At 58.8% G+C, this 17,395-nt stretch overlaps 1 protein-coding gene across 2 annotated transcripts in view; it reads right to left on the reverse strand.

The window, feature by feature from the left end:
* Positions 1-295: 295 nt before the first annotated feature.
* Positions 296-17,395, reverse strand: part of MBOAT2 (membrane bound O-acyltransferase domain containing 2) — a 62,763-nt gene continuing 45,663 nt past the window's right edge. The window contains exons 5-13 of one of the 2 annotated variants that reach the window (XM_028516797.2): positions 16,476-16,531; positions 15,168-15,222; positions 11,221-11,404; positions 9,901-10,093; positions 8,743-8,846; positions 6,327-6,391; positions 5,038-5,170; positions 3,006-3,157; positions 296-1,761 (exon numbers count right to left, since the gene is read on the reverse strand). In XM_028516797.2, the coding sequence (XP_028372598.1) occupies positions 1,536-1,761; positions 3,006-3,157; positions 5,038-5,170; positions 6,327-6,391; positions 8,743-8,846; positions 9,901-10,093; positions 11,221-11,404; positions 15,168-15,222; positions 16,476-16,531 (1,168 nt within the window). In that variant the 3' untranslated portion in view covers positions 296-1,535. The remainder of the gene's footprint in view (positions 1,762-3,005; positions 3,158-5,037; positions 5,171-6,326; positions 6,392-8,742; positions 8,847-9,900; positions 10,094-11,220; positions 11,405-15,167; positions 15,223-16,475; positions 16,532-17,395) is intronic. The other variant, XM_036027630.1, reaches the window with a different exon arrangement.

The following is a 17,395-nucleotide window of genomic DNA, read 5'->3' on the forward strand; positions in this document are numbered from 1 at the left end:
TTCATTAAATAATTTAAGGCAAAAAGAAAATAAATTCCACAAAGATTGGTCAAATAAAGGTGCAGTTGAGAGGCCCTGCCCCCCCATCCTGCTCGCAGCCCTGGGGAGGGGTTCACGGCCGAGGCCCCGACGCCAGGCCGGCACGTCACCCCACTGTCCCCGTTCGGCTACTGCAGCAGCATGAGACTGTGGGGTTCAGGGAGACACCTCAGAGTCAAGGCAAGTTCATTCTGGTGAAAACAGCCCGAAAGATAAAAGCACATTTTTCTAATTATAGAATCGAAAACTCATTAACAAGAGTTAACAGCAAAATTTTAATGTGAGAAGTTGAGTTTGGAAACTAATTTATATTATTCTCTAAAAACGTGGTTCAAACCCAATGACATTAAGTTTTCATTTCCCCAGGACTTTCCCAAATATGAATCAAACGGTCAAGGAGGAGGAGGTGAGTAGCCAGACAGTAGCCTTACCCAGCGATTTCTCTTTCAAACCCTCAAGCAACCTCTCACTATTGATTCCATCATCCGTTTGCAGTCCTATATAATTTATGCTTGATAAACTTCATTTAAGACCCACAGTATTAAAAAGTTATTAAACCTTTGTATCTCACAAATCACAGAAGCCCAGATAAATACCGGAGGAAAGCACTTCGCTGAGCACCCGGCACCTGCCGCGCGCCCGCGCTGCCTCCTGCGGCCCCCAGCTCCCGCCCACCACCACGCGGCGCCCTGCGGCTCCCGCCCTCCCGCCTGCCGGCCCACCTCCGCCGTCTCCTCGCTCTCCTCTAAGAAAATGAGCTTGAAATATCGCTTTACCAATCTCTGATTATGCCTAGGAAATTCTTCCTTGAAGGGCTCTCTGACTGACAAAGTAATTAAACTCTCCAGGACAGTGAGCTCCCTGTAATTTGGCGTCCGCACTGTTTACGGATTCGCTGCCTGCTGTAGTGATCTGAGATACTTGAAGAAAACCCTTCGAGTACTGAGATGTGTATTGCATTTTTAAACCATCCACAATCTTAAATGCCCTGATTTCCCCCAGAATTCCTTCGTAGCCTAGAACATCGAATGTTGAAACAGAGCTCTCACAGCAGCACACCTACAAACACCATTTAGGGACCACAGTTTAGGAAACAGAGGGCTTAAGGCAAGACACTCATTTGGGAAAGTTAACTTCTCTCCGTCACCCAGATCGACACCATCCTTTTCCACCTCTTCAGCGCCTTGGGGTACTTGAGGGACGTTGGGCAGCAGGGCCCCCACGTGCCCCCGCTGCCGTGGGCCGCAGCCCCGAGCCCTCTGAAACGACGGGAGTGTCCTGTGTGAGGCGTGGCCCCCGGGGACGCGCGTGGGAGGGCTCTTTCTGCCCCCCTTCCCTTCCCAGCGTGCGCACAGGAAGTTCCCCATCGACAACTGTCCGACCCCCCCCCCCCAACTCACTCTCTCTCCAGACAAACCCAGACCCTTGAGAAGGTGCTAAGACTGGTTTCTGTTAAGGTAGGAAAAGCAGCCGCTGCGTGTCGTCCCCGTCACTGGTCACTGGTCCAGAGACGGGTGTCTGGAGGCCGCGTCCCGGTCCTGGCTGCAGACGCTGTTTGTGGCGGAGAAACTGTTCTGTCCCGAAGAACTCGCTGCCTCATCGAACTTTTTGGATCGTGAGAGCTGCGCATTTTTGTGTGTATCCTTTCCTCTTTGAGTCTTTTTCACTGGTAGCAACAGTAACACCAAGATCCCGGCAATGTGAAGGCAATAATACCAGGAGCTGGAAGGAAGAGGAAACACTTTGTTCAAGCTTGACAATCCCTAATAACTGTGCACTTGGCAAAATGTCACGCGCCCCCCTCAGGCTGTGTTATTTGCTACGTTACTCCCCCGTCCCCCGCCCCTGCCCAGGACGAATCTCCACAGTGTGTGCCAGTGGGTGTTCATGAAGCTCCGGATACGCCCGCGCTGACTGCAAGCACGAGACTAGTTACCGCGTTACACTTCTTTGTGAGGCCGTGAGGCCACGGCTAAACAGACCCACGACAGGAAGGCACTTATTCGCAGCGGCAGCGGCCTGAAGGCCCTCTCTCAAACCCACAGAACCGAATGCCCAGCAAAGGGGAGAGTGCAGGAACGGCAGAGACTCGGACTGCTCTGGCACCTCCGCCGTGTGTGGTCCTGACTAAGTTGCACGTAGTCTGATGAAGTGACAGACCAGCAGCGCTGCTGCTCGATGGTCGCCGTCACAAAAGGAGACAATCACGTGGTGCAGACTAAGTAGAAGCCAAATGCGACCCAAGCTGCTCCCACAGCTGTAAGTTCCAGTGGCTGTGACCAGAAACACTGGGTGAGAGTTCACACGGCAGCTCGCTCCACCGCATTGCAAAATACGTAACAATTTCATTAAAGTGGGTATTATGGCCACATTCAGCTCAACCAGTTTCCCAGGCCCCACATTCCGTGCCATCATTCCAAATGCCGGGCAGCGAAGACTCTGGGAGAGAATGAGGTCTTGGACCTCACAGGTCGCTCGGGTCAGGGGAGGACAGGAGCGAGAGGAAGCGTGGGATCCAGGATGATGCCGTCCCTGTCACGGCGACGACACGGTGCCGTCCCTGTCACGGCGACGACACGGTGCCGCTGAAGCACGGGACAGAGGGAAGCACAGACAGGCAAAGGGACTGGCACTGACGTCCTCTCGATTCAAGAAGCCAAGAGAGTGAGTACCTCCTTGTAAAGAAGAGCTACGCCTTCCAGTTAACCTGGGGGGTGGGGGGCGGTGTCCGAGGCCCTGGCCACCTGGCTGCCGGTTCCCAGCCCAGGCGCCCACCTGAGGACCGAGCAGGGTTGGGGGAGATGACTCCGCAGAGAGACCGGGAACTGCGGGTCTCGAGACTAGAAAGTACCGTCCGGGCCCCTCACGGCAGGACACGAGGCGCTGGCGGCATCACGCCGGACAGCACGGAGTGCTCTTCCAGGGCGGAGTCGCCCTGGGGACACCGCCGGGGCGGGAGCACTCACCTGTAGAAGGTGAGGGACGGCTTTACGGAGAGCAGCACGAATGGCACGACGGTGTAGCTCACGGCCACCTGCGTGGTGGCCCACGTGACCACGTCATACAACAATTTCAGTCGGGGCGACTGGGTGAAATAATGCCTGAAGTTACTTCTCACCTGAAACAGAGAAACACAGGCACCTGCTTCACCTTTCACACTGCGTACGAAAGGACACCGCCTCCACCGAGGGCTCCGAGACGCGGGGGAACCGCGCTCAGACGGGCTGGTGGGGGTCCGGCAGGAGAGCCCCTGCCAGGAGGCGGGTTCGAGATCACACGCGCACGTGGGAGAACACGGGGAGGGGCGCAGAGGCACACGGGCGGGACGGGCGGGTCCGGGGAGAGGGCAGAGGAGTCCCCTCAACTCTGCCGTAGACCTGAAGTTGTATTAAAATTACTCATTTCCAAAAACGTTTAAAATAACGCTGCCCAGAGCTCCTCAGATCTGTCTTCCATTTTCCCGCAGCAGGGACGATGTTCGCCATGGCAACCGTGGCGGGGACAGCCCCTGCTCTGTCCTCTGCGTTTGCGGGGGACGGCACCCCACTCCAGCTCCCCCACGGCCAACGACAGTGGTGCGCACCCTCGGTCAGTCGGTGCCGCCTGGGCAGGGCTGCTGGAAAAGCAGCTTTCTAGGCCAGTAGCCGCTGTTGCATGGTTTTAGCTTCCAAAGAGCACAATCGGTTGTGAGAAGTATAAACTCAAACACTGTTTCCTGTTGTGTCACGTTCACCACTTCTCTCCACGAGGACGTTGACAGGTGGGCCGCGGTGGGCCTGCTGTGAGGACGCGGTGTGAGTCCGTCCGAGGTGTGAGTCCACCCGAGGGGAAGTGCTGTGCCGGGCACGGCACGGGCCCCCCGCAGACCGCCCCTCCCCACCCAGCGCCCTCCCCTGCAGTGCCCGCCCAGGCTGTCCCCTCTGCCACACTGGGCAACCCCTCCCTCCTCCAGTGCCCAGGTCCCTGACACGCAGACGGAAGGGGACGAGGCCCCTGCCCAGTCTCATGGTCACGTTCTCTCTCCTGTTCTTGCCCTGAGGCCCCCACCCTGCCCTTCGCCTTTCCAGACCGGTCCTTCTTTACGCAGACCGCACGGGCCTGCCGTGCCCAAGCACCCGTGCACCTTCAGAGCCACCTCTGCCGATGTCACCTGCGCGCCCAGAGCGCCCTTTCTCCCGCCCCCGCTCACCGCTGACGGAACTTGCTCTCCGAGAGCCCAGGCCCAGCCGGGCTGTCCTAGGGGGGTCACCTCCAGTGACCTGAGCCACGGGAACTTCCCGCGCCCCTGAACACCTGTGCTGCGGCCGGCAGGCGCACAGAACCCGCCCCACGTGCCTGCGGTGCACGCGCGCACACGCGTCTCACGCCCCCAGTGAGCCCCCAGACCACCGGGAGGCAGGGCCCTCAGTGAGCTCTTCTTGGTGCTTCTCTCGCACGCTCCCCGCGGCGCCTCGCCAGTGGGCGCAGCGGACACCTGCTCGTTTGGTGCACGAGGCCACCTCACCTGGAAGGGGCAGGTGAGACTCCCCACCACCGCTTCTGTCACGTCGCTCTCCTCCGACTAACTTTCAAGGACGCACGCTGAAGTGTCCCTCTTCTTTTCCCACCCAAGTCACCGAGATCCGTCCGCTCAACCGGTTCCCAGAACGTCACTCCAGGCCCCAGCCGCGCAAACCCTCTCCGGAGGTGTGCCTGGCTTTTCATGGCGCCTGCCCCGGGACGGTCCTGCGTCTACACCGGCGCTCGAAGGTTCCAGCGCTGAGGCAACGTCGCTGAAACCCCACCCGCCCTCCTGGTCGTCTTATGTAACAGTTTTCGTCTCCTTAAAAACCTCTCCAACAGCAGTGGTCGCCCTGTGGGTGCCACTGTGTGCCGGGTCTTCCCCACAGGGCCGCCTGCAGGGCCCACGGGTGCGTCCGGAGCGAGGGGAGCACGGCCCAGGCCCAGCGGGTCCGCACTCTGCTCGGCCTCCACGCCACACCGGCTGCGAGCACTTACCGCGCGTGCGGCCAACGTCATCAGCACCCCGGTCAGGAAGGTCAGGTAGTACCCCGGGTAGACCCCATGCCAGATGGCGGACAGGACGAACGTCTGGATGGTGGGGCTCACAGTGGCGCGTTCGTAGCACACCCTGGAACAAGGGGGGGCCGGGAGAGCGCACGGTTAGACTTTGCAGCCCCCGTGACAGCCGCTCTGTTGCCACCTACAAGGGCTGGTGGGGGGGGGGGCACTGGGTTACGATTCAGGTTATTCCTATTTTACACTATTTTTTTGTTAGTAGCATTAAGACTTTTCAATTGATCAAATAACACTATTCGTTCTGGCAAGTAGGCAGGACTTCCTTCACAGTTTTCTTGGAACAGGCTAGAGCACTCAGATGAATATAGGATCTTCCTAAGGGATCACACTTAAAATCCAACACCAGAAATAACACAGCAAATGAGCTCCCCAACCCCGCAGCCATGGGGGACACTGCGGGGCAGCAGGGAGCAATGACGACGGTGACGCTACGTCCTGGCTCTCCCTCAGGGTAAAGACACCCCACTCGTCCTGAGACGGGGGTGGGACAAAAGGAGCCTGGTGCCGAGAGCGCCGCCCCCCCACATCCCAGGGCCACCGGTGACAGACACACAACAGGGGGCGTTAGGTCCCCCCGGGACAGTGAGACAGGACTGCTGGGGGTTTCTGAGCGATTCCCTGACTCGATCTTCCGTTCCCGTCCCGCTGCCCAGGCTGCCCTTCCCTCCCGGTGTCCAGCCGGCCTTTCCTGCTCATCATCCACGTCGGGGCAAGGCCCCCCCCCCGCCGCCCCACTGCTGCCCCTGGATCACCGGGCCCTGGCTGCCCCTGCCGCCCCTCCTCCTCGCTCCACGGGGAAGAGCGCCCAGGGATCGCCTGGCTCTGTCTTTAACGAGGCTGCAGGCGCTGCAGAGGCCGGGGCTCCTGCCTCCGCGACCTTCCCACCCTGCACCGGCAGGGAAGGCCTGCTGAGTGGAACGTGTGGGGGCTGGGACTGTTCTGGAAAACCCAGGGCGTAAAGAGCACAGAGGTTGGACAGTCGCTGGTTCTGTGTGGGAGCGGGGGCGTCGCGGCCTGACCTTGGCGGAGGCCTCCCCAGGCCGGCGGAAGGCCGGGCTCAGGAGGGCGCGCGCAGCGTTCCTGGGGAACACCGAGGCCACGGTGTCACTCAACACACGGCTAATTGGACCCGGAACCTGAACTCGGTGAAGAGCGGCCCGGTCACTCACTGCCACAGCACACTGAAGGCTGTTCGTGAGGGGACGTACCTCTTCAGCCAAAGAGCTGTCTGGATGTTCCAGTTATCGAGAAACATCTTGAAACTTGTTGACATCTGAAAAACAAAGGACCTTTATTCTTTGCCCCACAAAATGATGGAGTTTTGATATAGGTCATAACGTTCTATTGTGCTACACGTCGGTGCACCTGACGGGGACGGCAGGGCAGTGACTCCCCCCCAGCGCTGCTGCTCTCGTGACCCAGGAACACCACACGCGGCGAGAGGGGCCGGTTCATCGCAGGGCGCGTCCGCAGGGTGATGGGTCACCGCCCTTTCCTCCCGCACAGCGTCATTCCCAGGGGAGCTCGTGGCGTTATGCCGAAGACATCCCCGGGAGGCGAGCAAGGGACCCTCAGGAGGACGGGACGTCCCTCGAGCCACACCCACTCGGGTCCCCGCCTGCACAGCCTGTGGCCCACCACCCACCACGCTCCTCAGGGTCCCGGACGTCTTCCCTGTCCCCTGCTCACTCAACCCCCATCTGAGTCCGGACCCCGACCAACCGCACCGCCCACGTTCCCCGCTCCTCCTAACGTCTGAATGCCGGGTGCAGAGCATCATCACACGACGTTCGAGATAGTTCCTCCTGGCCCTAACTCCAACGAGCCCCAAACCCTATGGCCACCCCCGTCTCCCGAGATAAGAGTGTGTTCTCCTCTTCCTGCAAACGGCTGTCGGAGTGAGCCCCTGGAAACACCTGTGTGTCTGGGGGGTCCAAACCAGGTGGACACCAGCGCCGTGGGAGGGCCAGCGAAATGCTGCTGACACCCCACTCTCCTGTCTCTGCTCCCCCCACCCCCCAATCCCGCACCGCCAGGGACTTGGCTCCTTCTCTCCAGACGTGACAGAAACCGTCGAAACCACCTCCTCACGTGGGACCTGCACACTCGGGGGCACCCACGGGCGGCTCTCCTCCCGTCCTGGTTCTGCAGCAGAGTGGCCGGGTCACTCTGCCCTCCCGCCCTCTGCACTGTGCCCCGCGCCCCCCCCCAGCTCAGGGACCCCACAGAGCAGTGAGTCGCTCTCCCGTCCTCACACACCTCCTGATCAGTACACAGGCTTCAGCCCCTCCACTTAAAACAACACAAGGCTCCTCCAACCACCCGGCCCCCAGCTGTTGCCGTGTCTCCGCTCTCCTTCCCTAACAGGAGAGCCGTGTGGTCTGGCTTCTACGCCCGTCCCTGCTGTGACAGCGCCACCAAGCACCCCCACACTGCCACGCTGCCAAAGCCGGCGGGCCCTGTCTCAGAGCAGCGGGCACCTCGGCAGCGTGCAGCACCGCTGCCCACGCCCTCCACAGAGGGGGACCCCTCTCTTTCCTTCATCTTTTCTTACACCGTGCCTTCTCCACAGGGGCACTTCCCCCCGGGGAAGCAGAGCTCTCTCTCTGTTCGTGTGTGAAGTGTGCACGTGCACACACACACACACAGAGCACGAATGGACACGCAGTGCACCTGTGACATTCAAGTCTCACGGCGGATGTTGAAAAAAGCTCAAGGGGCCCCGGAAGGGACAGTAAGGACCAGAGGGGTGGAAATGCGGCCATACGCTCGTCACCCCGAGTCCACAGGTACCAACCCCCCCTCCCTGCTCCCTTTTTATCACGGACGTTAACAGCATTCCAGAGCGGAACGCCAGGCACCTTGTCTCACCCGCAGTGGACCCGAATGTGTCCTCTATACACATGAGGACTTTCCAAAAACCATGATCAGACCCAACAAAACCAGTCGTCACTTCTCAGCATCACCGACACCCACTCTGTGTTCAAACATCCCGATCGTTCAAACACGCGTCTCGGCGTCCTCGTCTGCTGAGCGGCGAGGACAACGGCACCCGCCTCGGGGGGGGGGGGGGGGGGCAGCGATCAGCAGCCACAGCTCACACGCGCGTGCGGCACAGAACCCCTCACTGCGCTCCAGCGGCGCTCACCCCCCACACTCTCCACACGCCCTCCGTGGCGGGGCCTGACCCGGCCTCTGCAGCCGCCGCTGCCTACCCTGGGAGCCGTGTGCCGTGTACGCCCCCGGGGTGACTGCTCCCCTCTGCCGGCGGGGGGTGGGCAGTGGAGGGCTAATCACCTCCCTCCTACGGACCCGCCGGAGACATCTCGTCCTCCAGGCCCCACCGTCCTCTGAGGCAGGCTCCTGCCCTGCGACGACGCACACCTGTCGGATCGTTACCCCCCTCTCTCTGCCTCCCTGGAACTGCCACCAGATCACAGCTCCACCGGAGCCCCGAGTGTCCCGTGCTCTGTCCCCCGCACATGGTCAATCACCCGTCGGCGCTGGTACAAGGACACGACAGGCGACACTCCTGTCCCGCCCCGGGGCACCCCAGCACGGTCTGCGAGAGCGAACGACGGCGCTTGCAGCGCCGCACGGCGGCCCGCCGGACGGTGCACTGACCTCGATCTGCCGGATCCTCAGATTGGAAACGAGGTCCCAACGAGCTTCTCCGTGCTCATCGTACCCTCTGAAACCGAAGCCCGCGGCATTGTTAATAGCGTCAGCTGGAGTGGACAAAGTAAAACAGAACACTATTAATAACCCGTGGGACAATCTGTCACGTTCTCCCAGGGCGTGTATATCGTCACATACTCGTGTATGACCTTTTAGTCTTAAACAGTACAAGGAGATTTATTCTTGTTTTAACCTAATAACGGTCCGGTTTTTAGGACAAACCCTCACATTTGGGGCATGAGGCTTGTTTCTTCTGCCTCAGTGGCCCTGGTTTTTCTAACTGGTCTCTAACCAGACATCCTCAAGGGGGCGCTCTCATGGCCATGGACAGGGTAAGACATGCTTCAGCACAGGGACAGAAAGGTCCAGTCACAGCAAACGGCGTGGAGCCAGACTTTGGGGTGATGGTCCCACAGGGCGGGGAGCCGTGCCACCCAGGCTGCTCAGCAGGAGTGAGAGGGAGTTCGAAACCTCTGGTCGAGATGGAGGTGTGGGTGAACAGGCTTCGCCTCCTCACACAACCACAGAAAGAAATCAGAAAACCAGACCTCAACACGAGCGACGCCAGAACCACCAGAAAATCGAGCTGTGTGTAAGTCTGGCAAGCAAGGATTTAAAGACGCCACGTTCGTCCAGACGGACCCCGCTACTAGGACAGGGAGGCACAGCAGCTCCCCAGGACACAGAAACCCAGCATGGACGACCGTGGACATGAACTAAGGGTTGGGGGGAGGGGACTGTTTGAGGGAGTGGCAGGCCTGGGTGGAGGGAGGTACAGGGGTAAGACGTGGGACAACTACAACAGCACAATCAGTAAACTATATATATATATATATATATATATATATATATTGTTTTTTAAAGCGCTGTTTTTTTAAAGATTTTATTTATTTATTTTTAGAGAGGGAAGGGAAAGAGAAAGAGAGAGAGAGAGAAACATCAATGTGCAGTTGCTGAGGGCCATGGCCTGCAACCCAGGCATGTGCCCTGACTGGGAATCGAACCTGCGACACTTTGGTTCGCAGCCTGCACTCAATCCACTGAGCTACGCCAGCCAGGGCTATATATATATTTAAAAGAAAAGTGTAGCCACAGGCGACTTACCTAACGTCCACGCGAAATAGTATTTGGGTCTGGCCGCCAGAAGGGAGACGTACAGATAGACGACCTTGGTCGGCCACGAGGCTGTGGCCTGAAAGTGCTCGTCGATGTTGTGCTCCACGGGGAAGAAGTTGGAGACGGTCAGGTGCACCAGCAGGGAGAGCCCGCAGACCAGGAGCTTCTGAGTAACCGCCGCCTGGAAGGGTGAGGAGACGGGGCTTGGTGACCTGGGCCCGCGCCCCGGGCGGTGCCCTCCTGTCCCTCCGGTTACAGCCAGGAGGCCTCGGACGGGCCAGGTGCTCGCCTGGAGACACAGCGCAGTCAGTGGCAGAGATCGAAATGAACACAGTGTCGTGTCTGCAATGCAACCCAGTACGACACAATTTGTCAGTGAGCACTCCGCTGGTAACAGAAAGTAGGGACAAATGCACCTTTTTGGGCCAAACACGCTGAGCCACACGGTGGAACGGAGGGGGCGCTTTTACCACTGGACACCAATTCTTCGTCTCTCTCTGTCTGCAGTGACCGGGGCAGGAGGCTGACCCTCTGCCCCACGCCCACGGTCGGAAAAAGCACTCGCACTGCCTCACAGACTTTGTGATCGACCTTCTCGTGGGACCCTTTGATGCTGTCACACCCATCCCACAGGAAGTTCGCCTGCCCAGAGCCCCCAACCCTTCCTGACTAGGCAGCACCGGGCGGGCCGGGGGCCCCGCGGCTCAAAGGGAGTGGAGACCACCTGGGGTGCGGCACAGCCCGCCGGGCCTGACCGCCGGTCCTCCCACCGCCAGCCCCAGCCTCTGCGTCTGAATGACGAGAACGAGAGCGCCAACTCTGGAGACTGCCGTGCGGGCTGGAGCCACTGTGCCTGGCACGCGGGATGTTCCAGCAAAGTGCCGGCTGCCACCTCCCCACTGCAGGGATGGGCAAAGGTTGTGTGGAGAAGTGCTGTTTGAAGCAGGCCTTTAAAGAGGAGTGAGGTTTCACTGGGCAAGGGAGAAGCGAACACTGGGAATTTGCTGGAACGTAAAATCTAGGTTGGAAAGGCCCGGGAAATCAGGCTGACTCAATTCCAGGAGAAGGGCTTTCTGGTAAAACGCCCCGCAGCCAGGACACAGCGCTACGCTCACGAAGCTTTCCTTCCTCTGTCAGCCGAACTTCCCCGAAGCGCCACGGCCAGGTCCTTAGCACGAGAGTCGTCTCTCTGGCAAGACATCTTAAAGGAGCAGGTGGGCGAGCACAAAACTCGAATGCACGAGCATCTCTGCGTGAACAGACCGGTCAGTCCGCGCGACGAAGGCTCGGGGCGACCCCCACGCTTACGTTGGGAGACGGCTCCGCTCTGGCACCGGGCGGCTCTTCTTTGCCGTCTCTGTCCGGCTGTGCCACGTGGTACGATCTGCCTTCAATGAATATGATGTAGTCCTTGTACGAGCAGAGGGGGCCGGCCAGGATGCCCATGAAGTTACAGTTGTAACTCAGGTACTCCAGCAGGCTCGGCATGCGCCTGCAGGGACAAGACGGCAACGCGTGAGACGGGACAGAACCTGTCAGGAAATCTGACGGCGACAGCCATCGTGTACCCCGCTGCTCCTACCGTTTCCGACACAAAACAAAACAAGCTTCCCTCCCCACCTGCATCCAGACCCTGAGACTCAGGGAGATCTGGATGCAGTCACGCCCAGCAGTGGTCTGGACCAGGAGCTTCCTTCCACACGGGTCTCCATGAGCAATGACGAAGGGCTTCCACGCAATCCCTCACCAGGAAGCACTAGCCGGTCCCTCGCTCACTCAGCACATGCGTGTGTGCACCGACTGTGAGCTCACACGCACCAGCGTGTGGACAGAGTGAACAACGGAAGGGTTCTGTGCTCACAGAGCTTACACAGCACTTGCAGAAAACGATAAAAATGTAAAACCCTTGCAGAGATGCTAAGCACTACAAAGGGAAGGAGCTGTTTTATTACAGTGCAAAGTCAGAGGTGGCCTCTCAGAGGTGGTGACTCGGAGCAGAGAGGGCGTCGTGTGCGTGTCCAGGACCGGGACTCCTGGCAGAGGCCCCAGGGAGGCCAGGGGGCAGGAGCGGACTGAGCAGGGCAAAGAGGGAGGGGGGAAGTCCGAGGGGGCTGTGGTGAGACCCCACAGGGCTGTCTCACAAGCCAAGGTGGGAACTCGGGGCTCTATCCTGAATGCGATGAAAACCGACAGCGGAGTGTGGACGGGGCACCGTGGGGAGGAGGAAGACCCAGCAGGGCGGGGGGGCCGTGGCTCAGAGGGGCGGGGGGGCAGAATCTGCACGCGCTGGGGCTGTACAGCCGCGTGGTGTGCGGGCGGACTGGACGTGGGGTGTGAGAGGGGAAATCGAGGATGTCTCCCAACACGGTTAGCCCCCTGCTCTGAGACCAGTCGGAGTGGCACACGGCACCTACAGTCCCCACCCATTCCCACCCTCAGTGCAGGTAACCAGGGACAAGCCGGTTGGTGACACAGGAGACTACGCGGACTGGGCACATCATCATGTAAATGCATCAGGAGTGGATGTGAGTGGATGTTCTCCATGTGTAAGTTCAGCCGCACTCATCAAGCTGCTGTGGGCTGAGACGAACTGTCCCAAATGGAAGGACGACACCTGAGCATGGGGAGCAGGCCTCCGGGACGTGCGCCCAGCCCACCTGCCTCCCAGACACGAGACGCTGTCTCCCAAGGAAGCACAGGCGGGCTGTGTGGCCGAGACAGGGAGACCAAGCCCCTCAGGCGTGCACTTTCACAAAAACAACCAAAGAGAAGACAGCGTCTCCCGGCCACCTGACACCACCTAGGCCACCACTGAGCCAGAACTTCCCTTTAGGCTTCTTCAGAACTACCCCCCTGCACTCCACAGTGTTTTGCACCGTCAGTGACCCCTCCCATCAGGTGAGGGCTCCCACCTGCTGGGGAGGGCAATGTCCACAGAGACTCGACCCCAGAGCCCGCGTTTCATGCCCCCACCGTGAGCTCACTGACCCTGCGGCCCCGGGACGCGCCCGGCAACCGCGGGCTTGAGAAAGGGCCTCCGCGTGCCGCGGCGGCAGAGCTCTGCGGCCAGGGACGGCTACCGCAAGACCGGAAACAACGCCGGCTCATCCACGCGCAGCGCGGTCACACCGTGTGTCACCGCTGGCAAGGACGGCAGGTAATTCCAAGCCATGGAACTGGCTGAAATCACCTCTGGCTCAGTGGCCGGGTCAAACAAGTCGTTTAAGAGACTGCAGCAGAAAACTATAAAATTCGCCACTAAAATGAGAACCAGAGCACAATGACGCATACTTCATCTGTGGCGTTCCGTGAAAGACTCGGTCTCTCGTTTTCCTGACATCAGATCCCTGTCTGATGTCAACGACGTGTCGTCCTGGGCCAGGGCTGCTCCGTCCCGGCATCCCTGGTGTTTTCTGACAGTGACTCTCTGCCGGGGGGACCGTCCCAAGCACGGAGGATGCTGAGCAGCGCCCCCCAGCTTCCACTCACTAGATGCCAGCAGCATCACCCCCTCCACTTGTGACAACGAGAAACGTCTCCAGACATGTGTCACAACGCTAAGCAGCGGGCGAAGACAAAACAATACACAAGACACAGTTCTGTCCTCACGGAGTGTACGTTTGGGCAGGGACAAGAGCAGTGGAAATAAACGTACCCAGTGAGACCGTGATGCACACTGCCACAGGACACCGAGCAGGCCAGGCCGAGTGCGACGGCGGGAAGGAAGGAGTGGCCCTATCTGAGGGAGCGAGGGTCTGGGGAGTGGCTGCTGGACTGCACAAAGGGGCAGTGGTGGCCACGGGCCCTTCCCAGGCCTCGTGGGTCGTGGGCAGAAGTTCCTTAGTTTATTCTCAGCTCTCAGAGGAGCTACTGGAGCGTTTGTGTCAGGGACTGGGGTGAGCCAATCTGGGTGCCCTAACAGGACCTCTGCCTGTGCCGTAGGGCAGGAGAGGAGACGGAGCCCCGTGGGGAGCTGTTACAGCAGACAACACAGAAAAGGATGCAGGGCTGGGGGTCTCCATGGCAACGGTGAGAGCTCGGTCAGGCTCAGAGGAGGTCAAATGTCACAGTCGAATCAGAGGTCGACTTCACAGACATAGTCAACCAGACTTGCCGAAGTGCAGTTGCAGTAAGAAAAAGGGAGTTTGCCTACGTTTCTTCCCTAAGTAACTAGGACAAATGGTTCCAGACTTTTAAATCTGGGTAACAACTTCAAAACGAGCCCAGGCAGCAAGCCTGGGCGTGTTCCCACTGCTCTCCTCTCCTGTGCAGATGGAGAGCTGGCTTGAACTAGGCTTGGGCTGTCGCCGGGCGGCCACGTGAGAGATGAGGATGGACCGGGACCCAAGTCCCTGCCAATGCTGGTGACTGGGAGGGACCAGGGCCTCGGGGAGGTCACTGAACCCCCGGGTCAGGCTACCCTCCCGTCAGCTACGCGTGTTCACGCGTGTATTTACAGACAGGTGAAGACTGGCCGTGGGGAGAACATCATACTGGGGCATTTCAGAGGCGGGGAAACGTGAGAGGGTTTCCAGGACGTGCCACCTGGGGTCCATAGTGAACACTCAGGGTCGGGCCTGTCGCCGTCACCAGCGTCAGCGCCTTCTCCTGGCGGCCGCGCACCTGCTCGCCCAGGTCCCCGGGAACAGGTGCCTCAGCAGTTTCTCTTCCTGGAAACACGTGTCTCACCTCCAACCAGACTCACTCAGTGAGATGTGTAGGAAAAGTAAGCCATTCCTTAAACTAATCACCTGAGTGCCTATAGTGAATGGAGGAGAAGCCCATCCCAGAATAAAGTCCTCAAACGAAAACGAGAGTATCTGACTGGCTCTTCCTTATTTGAAACCATGGTGTCCACGTGCCGTGTTAACACACGGTCTCTCGCCCAGCGCCCGGCCTCGGGCCACTGGCCTCTGGACGGCGCTGCCAGGACCACACTCTCCCCAGGGCAGACGAGAGGGCTGCAGGGTCTTCCTGTCTCCAGGGAGTCTCCGAGGGGAGGCGGAGGGTTTGGGGGAGAGCCTCGTGGTACACAGGAGGTGCATACTGTATGCCCATATACTCAAGGTGCTCTGGGAGCTTATTTGGGGGGTCGCCTGGACCAGCAAGCCTTGGTGGCGGGGGTGTGCAGAGGGAGGGGTCTGGTTTCATGAAGGCAGTTCTTCCAGAATGACAACCAGCCTCGGCCCCGTGAGCACGGCGTGTCCCGGGCAGAGGCGGCACGAGCCCGGCGGGACCCGGTGAAACACACGCACCTCACAGCCAGGTATCTCTGTGACGGAGTCAGCTCTTCGTCCTTGCGAAACATCCCTGAGAAATGAAGACAGGCACCGTTACCCACGTGGTTTCTCCGCAGGAGAGAACCGCGCTTTGCCCATGCACACTCTTCTCATCTGAAACCCGCACGGTCCTCCCAACTTGGGTGTAACTGCTTAGAACACTCGGCCCCTCCCCCGCGCGCTGCCACACATGCTCACGGTCACGGCCACCACGGAACCCAGCACGCCCGGGTCTGTGTGCGGCAGGTAACACACCAGGGAGCTGGTTTGACTCTTCCTCGCAGAAATTAGTATTGAGTTAAGAAACCCCCCACAGCAAACATACTTAACGGTGAACGTGCCCTTGGCGTGTGGCTCCGTGGGCTGAGTGCCGCCCAGTTCGGGTCCCAGTCAGGGCACAGGCCTGGGTTGTGGGCCGGGTCCCCAGCAGGGGGCGTGAGAGGCAACCACACACGGATGTCTCTCTCCCTCTCTTCTCTCTCCCTCTCTTCTCTCTCCCTTCTCCTTTCTCCAAAAATGAAATCTTTACACACAACAGTAAATGCTGTAACTTTTTCCAAGGGCATTAAAATGTTTCTGCGTTGGATGAGCTAAACCACCAGCGTCAGCGCTACGGAAGGAAGGACTTCCCCACGCGACAGGACCCTCATCGGCGAGAGCTGTGCGCTCCGCTCTCTTCATCCGCGCCCCTCCCCCCAGCAGGAGGGCAGCATTACGATTACACATCAACTCCCCAGACCCTAAACCCAACTGAAAGACTGAATTAAAATGCAGCCACCACATCTGAAAAACAGCCGTGGGTCCTCCCCGGCAGAGGGCTCAGGACAGGTAACGCACACCCCAGGGCAAGACCCGCCCACTCGCTGGAGACGTAACCTATGCATCTACGCATTCTCACACGAAAACGTGTGTGTGTGTTTAACGAGAGACAGAGGGCAGGGGGAGAACATTCTAATTTCAATAAAAATGTAACACAGAGGTGAAGCAGGAATCGATAAGCCTTTAGACCAAATATCTATTTCCTTTATATTCTAAATTGCCACTAATGTGAGTCATGAGTGAATCACACTGTTTTACTTTGTTTTTGTCACTAAAAGGAATGCAAAATTAAGATAAAAGATGGAAGAAAAATTGAACACTTTAATAGCCCTAAGCAGGGTTAAATATTTATTTTCCCCTGCCTTACCTCAGATAAAGAGCAGAAAGTTATGGTGATACCTTAAGCAAAAGATGAATTGAGTATGGGTTCTTTCAGTGACGCAAAGCTCATTTCTAAATTCTTACCGTCATGGATTTCGTAAGCCAAGCTAGTGATCTTCTGGGTAATTATCATCATTGGGCTGTGGCAAAACAACAAATGTTTTGAAAGAGCACAGTTAACACAACAGTCACGATGCAGGAAAAACAGTTCAGTCTGCTTACACATTGACAGGAACCTGGACGGAGTTACCCCGAAGGAGACCTGGGGGTGGGGAGTGGCTGCGGTGTGGGCTGGTGCGGGAGGTGGGGGCCAGAAGGGAAAGCTCACGCAGGGCCCAGGGCCCGAGACCCCGGGGCGGGGGGCAGGGCTGTGGCCCAGCCTCACTGTGCGGGAGACAGGGAGGCCGCAGGGGACGGGACCACGAGGAACTCGGACTCCACCACCCAGCTCTGCCTTAGCACTTTCCCAAAGCCCCCGGGCTGTGCTTTAAGGTGGAGAGTGAACTGCTGGGACAAGGGGAGCAGGCAGAGCACTAGAGGAGTCTGGGTAAGAAACACGGAGCAGACAGGATGACGGAACCGGGGGAGAAAGGAGAAGGACCTGTGCCGATCTCCCTGCTCCCGGAGCTGGGCACCCTGGGGGGCAAGGGCCTGGTAAGGACCCCCCTCCTCCCACAGACCGTCCCTAGAGCCCACACACCGGGGCACACCCTTGAGGAAGGACGACTTTAAAATCATGTCACAGATAATTAGCATTATTTTTGCAAATTTTATCATCTCTAACTGAGTGGACAACTTAGAAAGGAAGAAATGTTAAAGTCACATGAGAAAACGACCGGGACACGTTTCTACCCTCTAACTGTTCCATCGGCTCACAGACGTGGGCACCAAAGCGTGAGCCCCGAGTTCTTTACTCCTGCCTCTGGAATGCCAAGGGGGTGTGCAAGGAGAGCGTGAGCCCTCTGCGTGTGCACGGCCACCCCCGCACGCGCCTCGGGAGAGGG

Source organism: Phyllostomus discolor, chromosome 6 (assembly GCF_004126475.2).
Source record: "Phyllostomus discolor isolate MPI-MPIP mPhyDis1 chromosome 6, mPhyDis1.pri.v3, whole genome shotgun sequence".
Classification (NCBI taxonomy): domain Eukaryota; kingdom Metazoa; phylum Chordata; class Mammalia; order Chiroptera; family Phyllostomidae; genus Phyllostomus; species Phyllostomus discolor.